Here is a 17,727-nt window from a genome sequence, read left to right as displayed (position 1 = left end):
GGAGAACTGTTGTGTGCTAGATAGTATGTATACAGATCACCTCACGTAAAATCATTCACATACAAAGAAACGTGTGCATAAAATTTACACACATGAAAATCACTTACTTTATAAACACCATCTGGTGTGATCCTCTTGACATTTCTGTCATTCTACAGGTGAGAAAACTGAGGCACTGAGATTACATGGCTCTTGGATAGTTATCAGAGGGCTCGAATCCAAGTGTTTCTGGAGGGCAGAGTTTAAAAGTTTGGAGAGGGGGATGGGGTTATCTTGCAGAGGCAGGGGTCAGGGGAAGGTGGGATATCAATAGTGAAAGAAGGGGAAGAGAAGAGGGTGTCAATATATAGACAGAAGGAGCCATTGGCTTTTTCCTTGCATGTTTCAGTGTTTGGGGGTTTCTGTTGTTTGTGTGAGGATATAAGGTGAGGCTGGTCTTGTGTCCCCAGGTCTACTCTACTCTCTCTATATATATTTTATTATAACAGGAGATTATTATGGACATTGAAGAAAAACTCCATCCTATTCCCTATTATAAGAAGGATGGGTCATTTTCATGACTAAGCAAAGTTAACCTAAGCTCAAAGCTTTGGATTCGCTGAGATATATATATTAATAAAAGCATAATATACTAATTAGACCAGACAGCCAAATGACCTTCTGGACGTCTTTCCAGACAAAGCTCTGGTGATGGAGGCTGAGGCAGAGGGGTTAGGGATGATCAGGCAGGCGGGTGAGTGTTTAGGAGCGGTCCTGGATTACAAGAGGGATGTCTGGCTGCCGCTTAAGGCCTGATCCCAACTGGCAGTCAGAAATCCCCCAAGGGGTCCTGGGTTGGAGAAGGTGCATGCCAGACTGAAGGGGACCCCCCTCCAATGCACGAATTTTGTGCACCGGACCTCGTGTGTGTGTGTGTGTGTGTGTGTGTGTGTGTGTGTGTGTGTGTTATTTTTTTCTTCAGAGAGGAAGGAAGCCATGTTTGGCTTAGGCCCCCAACTTCATTATACGTCGCATTTAATAACCACCTTCAGCCTCCTATATTGAACCCATATTTGGTTTTTCCTGTCAATCCCATGGGCATCATCCTTATGTCATGTACACTAGGTGATAGAGATTCATGCCATTGAAGTTAGAAAGGAGATAGATGATCCAGCGAACCTTGATGTTGTTAATGTGATACTATTCTTTACTCAGAGTCTTGGCAATTGAAATTGAAGGTAAAAACCGGACTCATTAATAACAGAAATACTGGATGCACTTGGTCCAGGAAAAATAAAAACTGAGTTCATGTAGAAAGTCATGCGTACAATTTTCTGCAACTCAAAAATACTAGTAACAGTGTTTGCATCAACTGTTCATAAGTAATCACAGGGATGAACTGAGGTTTGCGATCTGCTCACTAGAGGGGGTTAGACACTAAGGAGCCGATTTCTTAAGGAGCCTTGAGCTGGATGCAAAGCTGCAGATCTGACCAAGACTCAGAGGCCAGATGGCAGACTTACTGTGGCAGAGCCATCTTTTCAAAGATTTAAAAGAAAAAAAAAAAATTCATCCATCTTAGAGTCAATAAATCAGAATAATCTTAATGTTTTTCTAATTTAAAATCAATGTTCACTGTAGGCAAAGAGAAGAGTCATAAAAATACCCTAACATATGAAAACATTTTAATTCACGTAAATGTCCACATCCAAAACCAAGCATGATTCATAACAGGTTTACCCATGTGGACCTGCTGGGTGGTGAACATTCCTGAGTAACAAAACCCGCAATTTCATATGGTTTAACTTAGTATTATTTTGGTAGTTTTTATCCCTAATAATTTGCTTTTTCGCTTGCTGTTATATAGAGACTGCATATTAACAGCTATGTATGAATATGTTACTTATTAATTTGTGTGTAGGCCTGGCATATTGTGGGAATTAAAGGTTATTATCAAAGTTTGGAAAGATAATTTTCTAGTAAATAAATCTCAGTCAAAATTTTATCTGAACTTATTCAGTCTTTCTTAATTCTGATGTTTTAAAAAGCTGTTTAAGAGCAATAAAAAATGCAATGGTCAGTGGTATCAATGGAGGACCACTCGTGTAAACACTGTGTGGGGTAGAGAATAAAGGGTAATGGGTTTTGATTTCAAGGGATTGGCAATCTAGTCGAGGAAATGAGATGAATAGTGTTGCAGGAATGAATGAAAATGAAATCAGCAGAATTCCAGTGCCAGGTGGTCTAATATTCAGTTATAGACTCTAAGTGCTGTAGAAGCTCAAGGAAGAAAATCAGGATTAGTTGAAAGTTTTCCAACAAGCTTCCTGAAGAAGCAGAATTTAGAATGCAGTTCTGAGAAGGCAGGAACTGTGACTAATCTTCTCATTACTGGGACCCTAAGGTCCGGGGAAAGGCCTGAAATGTAGTTGGTTTTTGTTTTTTAAGATATTAGCAGCTCTGATCTTTGCATGCAAGACTGTGATGCTGGCTTCCAGACCAAAGATGTGTCATAAAAGATACTTGCAGTAGTGTGAGGAGGCCATTCACTCTTGTGTGGGGTTTTCCTAGGATCTTTTATTAGAGGCGTAGTTAGGTTCTAGAACATACTTGGCTTAGGGCTACGGGCCAGAGTAAAGGTCATTGACTCTTAATTACAATTGAACTTTTAACCGTGGCGTCGTAAGTATTAACTGAACTAGCCTGCCATAGATAACCTATAATATATGTTCAGCAAAAGTTCATGGGTTGGGAAATGAAGATGAAACTATGGGAAATATGAGAATACTTCTGTTCATAAGTAATTCTTGTAGGATTCAGAATAAAAGCAAAAAGCAGTAGAAGACTTTGAGGGGTTGGGAAGATATATTGTGATGAATTCCCCCTACCCTCTGTATTATCTTTAAAAATTTGGCCACAAAACCTTGTTCTGAGAAAAGCGGGAAAGCAGAATGAAAATTACAATGCGAGATTAACCAGACATTCAAAATGCCTTACAGATTTTGAAACTATATTCTGGTTTTAATTTGTTTGTGCTAAAGGATCGGGCCATGCATTCTTTTAAGTTGGAAACCTCTTGCCTGGCAAAACATTGCTGAAGGTTATAAGACCCACCAGTTCCATGGGTCTCATGGACTCAGCTCTTCTGCATGGGCCTGGGGCCCAGGTAAGCAATTTATATTAGATGTGTTTAAATTGTGTGACCCCATAACCACATTTCCCCAGATTTATACAAAATACAAAATCTGGCCTCAGTTTCCTCATTATGCACAAAATACTGAAGTAGTTTAAGGATTTAAACATGAATGTTAACCATGGCATTAGGAACCACGATCTCCTACTAGATTTAATTCGTTGGTGATTCATTCATTGCTGTCAAAAACTATAATACACCAAAACGCTCTGAAATATTAATGGAACTATTGCTTCAGGAGGAACATTGCTCTGAGAGTTGCATTCTTGTGTGACAGTGGATACTAATGACCTCTATGCCCTTTGGTGGGCGGCTTCCCAATGCTGGCCTCACTTTCCTTATCTATAAAATGGGTTGGTTATACAGGGTGGTCTAAGATTCTTTCTTGCTCTGAAACTATATGCTTCACATGTGATAGCTCATTCAACATATTTTAGGTGAAGGAATGATCCTGAAACTATTCGTGTGTATTAGCTTTGAAAAAAAGGCAAGTCTCTGGTTGAGGAAAAATTCATGGTATGTATTTCATCTATACTTTCACCGGGAAAATTGTTCCACTAAAAATCAATCAAAATTTTAAACATCTTATACTTTGACTTGGGTATAATTAATGATTTTCTGGTTTTCAGGTTGGTTTTAGTGGATGCAGCTGAAAGCATCATGCACCTAGCTCATCTGAGTAAATTGTGTTAATTTGGGGGGGAAATCTCTGAGTGACTGGGGGGGGGGGAGGCTGGTGTGAGCCATTTTAGCTTTGAGATGCCCTGAAGACCAAGAAATAGACAGTAGGGGGTTAATATTTTGCATTTTATGTGGATTAGGTGCTTGGAAACAGAACTATCTCAGCAGCCACCACACTGTGATAGGGGAAAATAAAAAGCCATCACTAAGCCAACGTTCCTGTGCATTCATATTACTTATCTACAAGCGCACATTTTTAGGTTGGGCCTTAGTCAGTAAAACCACATGAAGTTCCTCATTTGAGGTCCGTTCATCAGAGTGATGCCACATTTCTCTGACTGGGACCTATTGCTAGACAATGTTTTCTTGATTTAAGAATCATGGCGTGGCCGAAGCCGGTTTGGCTCAGTGGTAGAGCGTCGGTCTGCAGACTGAAAGGTCCCGGTTCGATTCTGGTCAGGGGCATGTACGTTGGCTGTGGGCACATCCTTGGTGGGGGATGTGCAGGAGGCGGCTGGTCGATGTTTCTCTCTCATCGACGTTTCTGGCTCTCTATCTCTCTCCCTTCCTCTCTGTGAAAAATCAATAAAATATATTAAAAAAAAAAAGAATCATGGCGTGCATGGTGTGTGCGTGTGTGGGGGAAGAGAATCTAAATAAGTATGTTTTTTAATGTACTCTACATTTTAATATATTTTTTAAATGTTTTATTGATTTTTTACAGAGAGGAAGAGAGAGGGATAGAGAGTTAGAAACATCGATGAGAGAGAGTCATCGATCAGCTGCCTCTTGCACACCCCCTACTGGGGATGTGCCCGCAACCAAGGTACATGCCCTTGACTGGAATCGAACCTGGGACCTTTCAGTCCGCAGGCCGACACTCTATCCACTGAGCCAAACCGGTTTCGGCCATTTTAATATTAAATGGAAGGTATAAAGAGGGAAAAGGGGTAAAGAAAAAAAAAATATCCTTATGAGACTTCTCTAAAGGTCACGCATAGACTCAGTATGTCAGAGTGTGACATATGGTTGCTCTTATGTTTTTGTCTCATTACTTAACAAGTACACTAAACGAATATTTGCATAGGAAATTGCACAAATCATTTAACATCAAATGATAGCTACTGATGGATTTTATGTAAAAAGAAGTGGAGAGTAATATAAGCAGTGTATGTGTTTGGGTGAAGTTTAAAAGAAGTGAATCCTATTTTATAATTTCAATCATTGCTTCAGGAAGATGAATATTTATTTAGGAAAATAAGATATAGGACAAGTGAACTAAAATAGGAATAAATAAATTCTTAACATCAGACTTCAGCAGATGTCAATTATCTCAGAATCGCACTGCATCTATTTCTCCTCTTACCAAACTTACACTCCAGCTTTTATTTTTTATTTTTTTTGTGTGTGTGTGTGGTGATTTTCCTTCTTTGGATTTTACCTGAGTAGACAAGCATGAAATGAAGTTCTCACTGCATTTTACTAATGTCAGACATTTTTGCAGCTCAGTATCACTGATTAGTAACAGTCTCACTCTAAGGACTGGACATGGTTTCTTGGTTAGATCTCCCAGGATGCGTTCCTCCTCCCCCTCCGCCCCCCCAGCCCTGCCCTGACAGCTGCAGGCTGCCCCCCAAGGCTTAGCTCACAGCTGAATCCTTCCCCAGACTTAGCTCCTGACCAAAGTGGGGGAGCTCTGGCCCCAGGCTCCATCTTCTCCCTATGGTGTCACATCCAAAGGCTAGTCAATGAGGATATACAAAGGCTGGGCCCCCCTGGCCTCAAGTCTGGAGAGTTCTGAAGGGTCACCCCAGCTCCTTGGCTTCCAATAGCACTCACTGATGCTGACTCAGACTTTGGTTGTAGAAGAATCACGTTCAGCTTTTCCCTGCACCAACTCTTTCTACCTCACGGTCCCTTTATTCCTCAACCTTCCTGCCTCCCCAGATCCTGCCCCCCCGCTCCCCCCCCCCCCCCCCCGAAACCTCCTGAATACTAATCTCAGCCTCAGAGTCTGTTTCCCTGGAACTGACCAAAGAAAGATAGGGAATTGTGGGAACATCACCGTGTCCACATTGAATCTCAGTAAGGAAAGCTCTTCTGGAAAAATTGGAACCCACTGTCTGGAATCTTAACACATTAAATTTGGTGTTTGTATTTTTTACTCTAGTGTCTAGTAGCATTTTTAAAAAACGGTAAGTGGATGTGATTGTATTATTCTAGAGTGAAAATTATTCCTTTTACTTATTCAACTATCCTTAAAAACCTCATTCCCTCTTTTGTTATTTTGGGCAGTCTTTTAAAAATTGCAAAGTACTGCTCAGTATGATAATAACTGCCTCTTTTTTTTTTTTTAATAGTATCTTTACATGATTTATCTGCTAGACTTTTTAAAAACTGCATTAGAATGAAAAGTTAAAATGCTTGAAATGGTTTTATAAGAAATAATTAATGTACCTGAACACATATATAACTGCATTTCCCCTTATGACTGTTTTCTCATTGTTCTGACTCAAATCACAACCATAAAAACAATGAAATTTTCAAAAAGATAGTCCTAAACTGATGCTAATTTGTACAAGTTCATTGGCGTAGGCCCTGTATTTTGTATGAAAAATCACTTTTTTCCCCTAAATATTTCAGGAATTTTTTTGGAGGGGTGATGAAAATTAGTAACTTCTGTCCTTCTTTTAACCAAGCCCAAAACATATTCAACTGAGATTGGGTTTTTAGTATTACAGTCTTGAGAAAATTTGGGTGTTTAGTATTAGGATGTCTTGCTGGATTTAGAAATTAGCAAACAAAACAAAGTGCACTTTATATAAAAATATCTTGAAATTCTTATTATAATACATATCAAACACATATATGACATATAGAGATTCTATTTCTCTATAAAAGAGAAATTTGTCACTTTGTGATATCTTTTCTGAAACAACACAATGACTCTTCAGTGATGAAATCAAGATGCATTTACAAATTTATTTGAGGTTGAGGTTCCCCAAATTTTCATGCATAGAATGCAATATTGTTCATGTGAAAATTAAGTTTATTCCAAGGCTGAGGTGTTCATAGCCCAATACAGCTTGCATAATGAATGCTTTCCTTGATCAAACGCCAGCTCTCTGGGCTGACATGCCCAGAGCCAAGAACTTCCAGCCGAGGTAAGGACACACTGCCTCACTGGCATCCATGTGAAAGCTGTGTAAGAGCATCTTCAGTTAAAATGTGACCTGCCATAATAGAGCTCGCAGAGAGGTAGCATGGCCAGAGTCAGGGGTTCCAATAGCATGTGAAACACATGCTATTTATGGGTTGTAGAGAGCTGTCCTTTTTTCCCCCAAGCCAAACTGCATCCAACTTTATTAAATACTGGAGGCCTGGTGCATGAAATTTGTGCACTGAGGGGGGAGTCCCTCAGCCCAGCTTGCACCCTCTCCAATTTGGGATCCCTTGGGGGATGTCCAGCTGCCAGTTTAGGCCTGATCTCACAATCCAGGACTGCTGGCTCCCAACCCCTCACCTGCCTGCCTGCCTGATTACCCCTAACTGCTTCTGCCTGCCAGCCTAATCACCCCCTAACCACTCCCCTGCCAGCCTGATCGATGCCTAACTGCTCCCCTGCTGGCCGATCTCCCTCAACTGCCCTCCCTTGCCAGCCTAGTTGCCCCTAGCTGCCCTCCCCTGCTGGCCTGGTTGCCCCTAACTGCCCTCTCCTGCTGGCCTCATCACCCACAACTGCCCTCCCCTGCCGGCCATCTTGTGGCAGCCATCTTGTGACCACATGGGATGGCTGTCTTGTGCGAGGGAGTGATGTTCAATTTGCATATTACCTCTTTATTATATAGATACTTTTATAACCATCATGGTATTTCAGGTAGGACATGGACAGATAATCATTAACAGCTGAAACCAGTTTGGCTCAGTGGATAGAGCGTCGGCCTGCGGACTGAAAGGTCTCGGGTTTGATTCCAGTCAAGAGCATGTACCTTGGTTGTGGGCATATCCCCAGTGTGGGATGTGCAAGAGGCAGCTGATTCGGTGTTTCTCTCTCATCAATGTTTCTAACTCTATCCCTCTCTTCCTCTCTGTAAAAAATCAATAAAATATATTAAAAAAAACAAACAAACAGATAGATAATCGTTAACAGTACACAACTTTCAAACTCCCTTCTTCAATGAACTACCAAAATCAGAAAGCCACTATAAAACCCAATTAAGTCTTCATCTGATGCTCTGAACAGGAAAAAGTTTAGAGTGAGAGATGACATTTCACATTGAGCATGTTGTTTAAAATCTTTTTATAAGCTGACCCTGACTTTAAGGAAATGAAATGAAAATGGCAGAGAATATCAGTCTGTAGATCCACAATCTAAAAAGGAACTGCTGCTCTTTTGGGGGAGGTCATCTCAGTGGTGACACTGGGAAGTCCAGGTTGCCAACATACTGGAAACCAATTTTTTTTGGTCAGGTCCCAATAGGTCTATGAGCTTAAGAGAGCCAAAGTCTATGCTTAAAGTGGAGATAAAAACGAGATAAAAAAGGACATAAAAACGAATTTTAGTTTTCCCACACAACAAGTTGTTTGTGCCAAGATGGCTAATGTGAGTCAACATCAAGAGATCCCTCCTCCCAGGAACCAAGAGGAAGTTTCTCAAAACTAGAAGGGAAAGGTATTTCTCCCCGATGTCATTGGAGACATTCTATTAGTACTATATGTCCTTCCCCCCAAAATAAAAATTAAGTGTTCTGTGTGCTAACAACATAGCTTTAAAAAAAATAAAAATAAAACAAAATCTGCATTTTTATAAAACTTGATTAAAAATGTATTTCAAGCTGTACAGTCACCAGAAAATACACAGTTATCAAAAATGCACACACTTCACTTGGCATTTCCAGCACCTTCGGCTTTCTGAGCCTGGTCTGTTTTGGCATCTCCATATTCTGCAGGATTATTCCCCTCTTTGCTAGCATCAGCTTTTCCTTTTCCCTTTCGGTACCTTCTCTCCCTTCTATGCAGGAGCCTTTTTAGGCTTAGGCTCTGGCTTTGGAGGAACAGGCTTAGCTGATGACCTGGCTGATCTTCTCTGTGGTTCGTCCTTCACCTTGGCTTTATCTCCTTTAGCATCCCCTTCAGCCTTTCTTTTGGGCATGATGGCGAGTGGTAGCAGGGTTGCAGTAACATGCAGGCTTTGCTCAAACCAGGTCGTTCTGCCTCCTCACACTGCTCTAGAGAGCAGTATTATAAAAGAACTGCACTGGGCTACCATAACCTGACTTGGAAGCCCATTCTGTGTTATCCATGTATCTACTTGGGTGTCGATGATAAAGAGGACTCTGGGTAGAAGTTTTAGAAAATAACTTGTTTCTAACTCTCTCTACCTGGATTGGTCAATTCTTTTCTTTGGGGTTACTTCTTTAAAAAAAAAAAAAATTTTTTTTTAAATTGATTTCAGAGAGGAAGGGAAGGAAAGAAAGAGATAAAAACATCAATGATGAGAGGCCCCCATAATGAAGATTGAGTATGTCCTTGACGGGAATCAAACCCAGGCAGGCCCTTCAGTCCGCAGGCCGACACTCTATCCACTAAGCAAAACTGGCCAGCGCGGAGGCTAATTCTGATTCTTCCATATTTCACTGTGCCTGCAAAAACCAACAACAACAACAACAACAAATCTAAATTGAAAGACAAATCACATTAATGCTGATATTTAAGGAAATAAAATACTCTTTGAAAGATCTAAATAATAATATATGTACATAAAGATACAAATAATTATTTGTCAAACTTACGAGGTGTTGCAAATTTATTATGAAATTTTGTGGCAGCGGATGTGGTCTCTATCTACTGTCCTGATAAAATCTGATGTTTCCAAATTGAATTAGACATCATTGCTTTAGTGTCTCTTACCTTCTTTGCTTTAGAAAAGGTTTTGGGCTTCCCATAAGGGAGTGATTGCTTACAGTCAAATAAATATGTGAAAATCTTGGTTAAATTGGTTTCTTTACTGTAGAACTTCTTAGAGCCTTTTACACAAAAATGCAGATGAGCCTTCAAGAAAAGGATATTATGTGTAGCACTTATCTAAATTATCTGATCACAAAATCCTGTGGGTGTGTGTGTATATTATTTATTAATATGTATTGAAAAGAGAGATGCAAGGATCAGTTTTGGAAATGCTGACCTATAGTTTTGTTTTCTATTTCAATATTTAAAAAAGCTTTTCCAGCTTTGTAAAATGAATTGGAAAATTTAGATTCTCTCTCCCCATCCCCTCACCCCTGCCCAATGCTTTAAAATGCAATAATGAAAAATAAATTTTATGTTTTCAATTTCTTCTCTGGTAAGATGGGCCAGACAGCAAAAGTCATCCCACATTTGCACGTCAGTGAGAATTACTTATTGAGCAGCACACGTTTCTTTTGCTTTTTTATTTTTAACACGCCTTTCTTAAGCAACATAACATTTTTCTATGTTTGACTTTCTAATCAGCCAACAAGCAATTTAGAAGAAATACAAGGAGATTAAAGATTCATGATAATGTGAGTGAATTGGACTTTATGGTATTAGCTTGTTCTCACCGCAGCATGCTGATCTTTGGTGGTCTCAGCCTCCATGTGGAGGCAAGGGTCTGTTAGGCTGGAGAAGTCATCCTTGGTACACAACTGCCTGATAGCACCTCCCATGTGTAGGTTGGTGCATATCAGTAACTGTTTTCATTAGCTCTGTGGTCTGTTGTAGAAAATTATCGAACCAGAGGAGGTTGTGGGAACCCTCATTTTGTAGCCAATCATCTGAAGAAACCTGGGCTAGCGATTGGTATCTGAAGTAGGGGAAGTCTTGTGGGACTGAACTCATAGCTTTTGGGGTCTACATAAACCCAAATATCAGACCTGAATTACAGGACAGGAGAGCTGGAGAATTGGTTGGTGTGGGGAAAACCCCCACACATTTGGTGTCAGAGCTGATCTGTGAGTAGAAACAGATCATAGTATTACAGATTCTTGTTGGTAAAAGCTATCATTTATTGAGTGCCAGATAGGTTGCCAAGGCTCACCATATACTGTTTCTAATTCCAATGATCTTTTAAAACGTTATTTTTGGTATCATTTTATAGATGAGAAAACCAATACTGACTTACTCAGCACAAGTTGTATTTCTAAAGTGGATTTTCATTTCTCTCTGACTCTCAATCCCTGCCTCCCTACATCCCCCCTCCCAAATTGGACTATTAGTACCTGCCTCTACCACCATATTCAACCTACCCTGGGCAATTTATTCAATCAATATGTACCGAATGCCTCCTGTGGTGCCATTATTTTTGTGGGATGCTTTATGTGAGAACATACAGAAGGGTATTTACTCATGGCAATAACTATTTTTTTGGTATCATTCTATTACAGAACAGGATGGTGAGGCACAAGATTGCTTAGTAACTTGTCCAGGGCCACACAACTAATGAGTGGGAGAGCCATCACTGAAACCCAGGACATTTGACTCCAAAACTGAACTGTATCTTATACATATGCACTCCGTATATCCATGTGTTATCGGTCAAATTTGGAAACAAAACAAAACATTATACAGCTATAGATTGATGACTTCATAGTGCCCATACCAAACTTGAAAGAAAAAATTTATTATAAACTTCATATGCAAAGGATTCAAAATAGAAAACTATCTTCGTGGATCTCAACATGGTATTTTCATGAACTGCAATGTGATTCAATAGCTAATAAAGATCAGTTCAGTTACTTAGGCTAACTACAGATTCTTGTTTAGTCATTTTTTTGGTCATCTCTTGATTGAACTTCTCTAAACAAAAGAGATTCCTATCATGACTCCTCCTGTCTAATCTCAAAAAAGACAAGGACAAATAAGATCACATAGGAGCCTCTGAATAGAATAGAATATCTTTGGTGAGATGCAGTTGGCTCATTTAGACATAGTTCTGCCCAAAATAACCTAGATGAGCTGGATGGAATTTATTGCATTACTAATGTTCTAAAGGCAGATTTCCCAGGAATATCTTAACCATAAAACTCTACTTAAACAAAAGGCTACTTGATACCACAGAAGAGACCAGAATGTTTTTATAGCTAGAGATTTCCAAACCATAAATACTTTCGTCCCTGTAAGCAAATGGGTCAGAAATACATATTTATGAGGCGCCCTGCATTTTTATCACCTCTGCAATGGAAAACAGTGTTTCATCATGACCCTTTCTATCTCTACCCTTGCTTTCTACTACCGATGGACTCCTTAACATATCATAAACAATCCACAGTGAGAGACACTTCAATATTCAGAAAGAAACAAAGGGAAAATATTACATAGAAGTTGCTGCAACTGGTTATTTTTTAGCAACACGCTATCCATTGCTAAACTAAATCCAATAGTTCATTTCAGAACAATGTCAATACAAGGCAGCTGGGGAGATGGTTGCCTAGTAATTTAATTTATTCACTGATGGTATTAAAATTTTATTTTCTCTCTTATAGAAATAAACACTCAATTTGGCCTGGAAAACTCCAGACATTTGACATTTGGGATATGATACATGACTCATCATTTTTAAATTAGCCTTTTCTTTTCTTTTTTTTTCTTTTTTTCTTTTCCTTTTTTAAGGAAGCATATGTTTTAAAAATATCTCTTTAAAAATGTAAAAATGTCAAATTGAAACAGTATCCTATTAATCATGGTTGCTGTTTTATCTGTCCTCCTTGCTTAATATGGTATATAGAGAAAGCGAATATGTGATTTTACATTCATTTTATAAGAATAATAATTTTGTGCCCTAGCCAGTTTGGCTCAGTGGATAGAGTGTCAGCCTGCAGACTGAAGGGTCCCAGGGTCAAGGGCATGTACCTCCGTTGCAGTCTCCTCCCTGGCTTGGGCCCTGGTCAGGGCACATGCAGGAGACAACCAACTGATGTGTTTCTCTCACGTTAATATTCCTCTTTCTCTAAAAATCAATGGAAAAATATCCTTGGGTGAGGATTAAAAGCAAGCAAACAAAAAGAATAGTAATTTTGTTATTTATCTAAATGTTGTATGCTTTTTATTTTAAAATTCAAGCAATACAAAACTTCATAAAAAGAAATCTTAAAAATGAATTAGAGAAAAAACATGTTATATTAGTTCATATAACTGATACTTTGAAAAGTATAAGATACAAAGTAGACATCAAATAATACCGGATCTATGCTTTTATTTTAGAAACAGTGCTTAAAATTTGGGTCGTGAACCATTACATTTCATTATAGTGAGAATTTTATTGTTTAAAATAAAATTTGTAGATGACCTAATAGTAAATGTTATTTTCAGGTTCTTTTAGTTCCTATTTTTTTGGAGGAAATATTGCTTCATACTAATACAAACTCCTTTTATTAATTCATATTATTAAACGATTGTTATTAAGCACCCACAAGCAAAGTATTTGTTAGTCACAAAGGTATCTAAGACATGGTAGCAGAGGCTGTATGTCCTCAAACTTATTTTCACTTTTTGGAAAAAAGACCAGACTACATTTCCTGGCCTCCCTTGTCATGAGATACAGACATGGGACTGAGTTCTGGCCAGTGGAATGTGAATAGATTGAAACACAACACCTTCAGTGAATGTCCAAAGGATCTCCCAGGCATTTCTCTAAAGGCTCTTTTTCATTGTCTCCCAGAAAGATCCAATGGAAGTTTTTGAAGACCTAGGATTAGAGTGGCCACTGGATGGATGCAACCTATTTATCTGAATGCCAGTAAAGAGGAGAGCCCTCAACTTCCAATCCACTTTGGATTGACAGGGAATGTTAAATCACAGGGGTAGTAGGGTAATTTGTTTTTTATAGCTCCTTTCTTACCCTAAGTCAATATTTGTTAACGTTGCACTGTTGATTTATTGGACTAGATAATCTTTGGACTAGATAATCATTTCAGGATGTTCAGCGGCATCTTTGGCCTCTACTCATGGAATGCCAATACCACTTCCTCCCCTAGCCAAGGGGACATCTGTAATACTTTCAACAATAAAGATGAATTTAAAAACAAACAAATTTAAAAAATGCCTCCAGACAGTTCCAATGTCCCCCTTGAGGGCAAAACTGTCCCTGGTGGAGTACCATGGCCTAATATAGTGATGTTTCTGATCTTAAAAGTTTTGTACAGAGAGTCCCCTACTATTTTATAAAATGAGTTTCTGGAAGATCTGTTAAAAGTCTAAGATCTGAAAGGTGAACAACACAGTGATATGCTGTAAAGACCTTTGTTATAGAAGAGGACTAAAAAGATTAAATTATTTAATTGCCAGTAGCTTGTTATATAGATGTTTTTGTGGCAATTTTTACATCTTTTTAAACTTCTTATTTTTCCTTCATAATTGAATCCACACTTGACCAGCTTAAGGCCAGTGAACTATAGACTGAAACTAAGATGTTACCACCTGAAGCATATAGAACATCTCACTTATGTGTAACAATTTTGTAAGTCCTGTGCTTTTTGTTTCTATAATAAGTTACTTCACAGTTTCCCATTTCTCACTTATATTTATGAAATAGAAAAAAAAATACTATGATATTTAAATAGATACCTCTGTACAAACAAAAAGTGGCAATATAGCCAAAATGAAATTGGTGCCATTTAAAAGGCTTCACTATGGAAACCAAATGAGATAGATGCTTGTCTGATGTACAAAAGTCTCATTTTACTTTGACACCCATTAGTCTTAAGCCCCTTTCTCTATCCCCTATTTGTTCCCACTTTTTCATCTCAGTCTCTAGGTTAGGCAGTATGTGTTTGGACCAGGGGTCCTCAAACTTTTTAAAGTGGGGGCCAGATCACGGTCCCTCAGAGAGCTGGAGGGCCGGACTATATGAACTACTAATTCCTACTGTAACACCTCGGCTGCGCTCACTGCCCAAAAAACCTGGCGGGTAGGATCAGACTCCTCTGCCGGCCGCATGTGGCCCGCAGGCCATAGTTTGAAGACCCCTGGCAGGCTTCATTGTTGGCAACCTCAAGTCTCTGTGCCTAACATCTGCTCTTTCACACCAGATACCCTTTAAGGTGCTTTGTTTTCACTCTATGCCCTAGGTGACCACTCTCCTGGGTGCACCTTCCATTGGTCTGTACTTGTTTGGAGCATTATAGAGAGTTAGATACTGAGAGTCCAAGGATAAAGAAGGCAGTGTTTTTTGGTCTTTTAGGGAATCATAATCCCATGGTGAAGGAGGATATAGACACACATAATACTTAGAAGAATTTCATAAAAGCATGGACACATTAGAGTAACTAAAGTTCAAAGAAGAAACACCGCAGTTGGAGTGTATTAGATCCCAATGCATTCCAGTGGAGAAGGTTAAAGGAATATCTTGATTGGAGCCAGAAGTATATATCTGATGAAGGTCCTCTATTAAAATCCAACCACGGGCATGGTCTTGCTTCATCAAACCTGTGATTGAAGCACAAAGGAATGTTGCAATTAAAAGAGCTGGTTTGGTCCAGTAGAAAGAGCATCAGCCTGAGGACTGAAGGGCCCCAGATCTATTCCAGTCAAGGGCATGAACCTTGGTTGCAGGATCAATCCTCTGTCCTGGTTGAAGTGCTTGAGGGGTGGGGGGCCACCAATAATGTATCTTTCTCTCATATTGATGTTTCTCTCTCTGTCTCTCCACCTTCCTTCTACTCTCTAAAAAATCAATAGAAAAATATCCTCGATTAATAAAAAAAAAATTATTTCTTTGAACTCTTGGGAATGATTCGTTTTTGCCAATTGGTGGATTCAATAGCTAAGTCCTTGGAATCATCTTGTGATATTAGTACAGCAGAGTAATTAAAAACCAAAGACCGTGCAGATAGACCACTTGTGTCAAGATTCCAAATCAGCCATGGATCTCCAGTGTGACTTTTGCCATGTAACTTAACCTCCTTTACTTCAGGTTTTTTCATCTGTAAAACTGGGAAAAGTAAGTTTATTTAATAGGGTGTTGTGAGAATTAAATGAGTTAATGAATCTCAGGTGTCTCAAACAATGCACGGCGCCTAGTGAAGCTCTTGATAATTATCTTTTTTAATACGTAGTTGTAACACTTATACAATGGGATTTATTCTTTCAAGTAATATACACTCACAAATTCTTTCAAGAAACAGGCATTGATGCTTTTATCTTTATAAAAATCACCTTTGTATTTATATGGTTTTCTTTTGTACAGTACTCAGTCCCAATTTTGTCCTATCCTTAACATGTGACTAGATTTCTGTCATCATCTTATGATTTCTAGAGCTGAGTTCTGAAGAGGGAAGAGTTTTGAATGGATCTTCTTTCATTGATCTAATCAAAATTCTTCTACTCTATTATTATAGACGTTGGATGTTCACTTGGTTTCTTTCCTATACTATCATATTCTTTTTAGAAAAATAAGACTAAATTCACTTCACACAAAACACTGAAAGCCCCTCAGATTTCTCTGCTGTTTACATGCTTTTCCCATATTTTCCTTGGTCACGTGCAGTTTTGATTTCCACAGTGCCCTGAGTGTGAGAGATGGACTGTAAATGCCTGGAATGTTATGATGTAGGTTAAAAGGCCTCAGGAGGTATGAACAGACACGTAGATACCATAAAACAATTGTGTGGCAATGACCTTCACCGCCTCCCTATAAAGTAGCCCCTTAACAGTCAGCACAATTTAACAACTTTATATGGACAACATCAACAACATCCTTCTCCTCCTGATATAAAGTAATCATAGTTTTAGAAAATATTTTTGTAAAAAAGATAAGATTTAGAGATTAAAATTATCTCAGAGACAATTACTACGGAAGGCTTCAAGTTTTGCAGAGATTGTAGACCAGCTGTTTTCCATCACTAAAGAATCCCAAAGAGAGGGCTAACACTCAGCATGAGGTAATTAGGTTGGTTATGAAGAGGAATTCCTAATGGTAAGAGTGAAACATTAAAAGGAATCTCTTGGAGGAATGCTTGAAGATCTGAAAGAATTCCAAAAGCAGAATGATTGTCCTGGATTACTCTCCACATTGGAAAACTATAAAAGCCATGTGCTTTTATGAATGTACATATGTACATTCCTCACTTGGTGTCCCTGATGCCCTCAATGGGTGCATGTTGATGGTGGTGTGTTTGGTATGTATTTCTATGGATAGCTTGCAAATTGTATTTTGTCTTCTCACATGGTTCTAGTGATGTTGTCTAGGGAGCTAGAATTGTGTTGGCTCTGGAATAAGCTACACCTGGCCAGGCATGCTGGCTCTGCTCTTCTGATTCTGAGATCTACTATGTGATATTTGACAAATTGCTTAATCTCTTTGGGACTTGGTTTTCTATAATAAAGGAGAATCATGAAGGAATAAACCAATTAGTGTATTTGGGTCACAAATACAATGCTAGCACAACATAATATATATTAGTTAAAAATGTATTTAACTAATACAAACATGAGATGAATGTATTCATATATACTTTTATGTACATATGAATACATTAAATAGAAGTACTTTGTAAAAAAAAAATTCCACAAGGCCTCATGTACATTTATTTAGCAACAGATTCTGTGCTAAGTGCCTTATGTACTTTGCCACTTAATTCTCATAACAACCCTCTAAAGTAGGTCTTATTATTTCCATTTTATAGATAAATAAACAGGCCAAGAAAGTTTAGTCATAATTTTCAAAAAAATAAAAGCAGGGCTCTGAGTTAAATATAAAAAGGATATGGACCAAATATCTTATTGATACATAATATTATTAACCAACACTACCTCAATAGAAGTAATAAAATATTTTATTAAATTTATTAATTAAAAAAGGAAAATATGTTATGACCAGTTCAAAGAGATTTAAGAAGCTAGTCTGACCCTAACATATT

General features: G+C 38.5%; 1 protein-coding gene and 1 long non-coding RNA gene across 2 annotated transcripts in view; one reads left to right on the top strand and one right to left on the bottom strand.

Moving 5' to 3' along the window:
• LOC311617530 overlaps positions 1-17,727 on the top strand; it is a 537,075-nt gene that overhangs the window by 451,093 nt on the left and 68,255 nt on the right. The gene's annotated exons all lie outside the window — the stretch shown is intronic.
• Positions 8,399-9,007, bottom strand: LOC311616440 (non-histone chromosomal protein HMG-17-like). Its single transcript, XM_084871788.1, is given in 3 exon segments — positions 8,399-8,840; positions 8,842-8,864; positions 8,868-9,007. Coding segments are annotated over 3 exon segments (267 nt in total). The 5' UTR covers positions 9,006-9,007; the 3' UTR covers positions 8,399-8,734.

The sequence above is a fragment of the Pipistrellus hanaki genome (assembly GCF_964339955.1).
Source record: "Pipistrellus hanaki genome assembly, chromosome: 2".
NCBI classification, from domain to species: Eukaryota; Metazoa; Chordata; class Mammalia; order Chiroptera; family Vespertilionidae; genus Pipistrellus; species Pipistrellus hanaki.
Note: the sequence above shows the minus strand (reverse complement) of the source record. Positions and strands in the feature narration are given on the sequence as shown.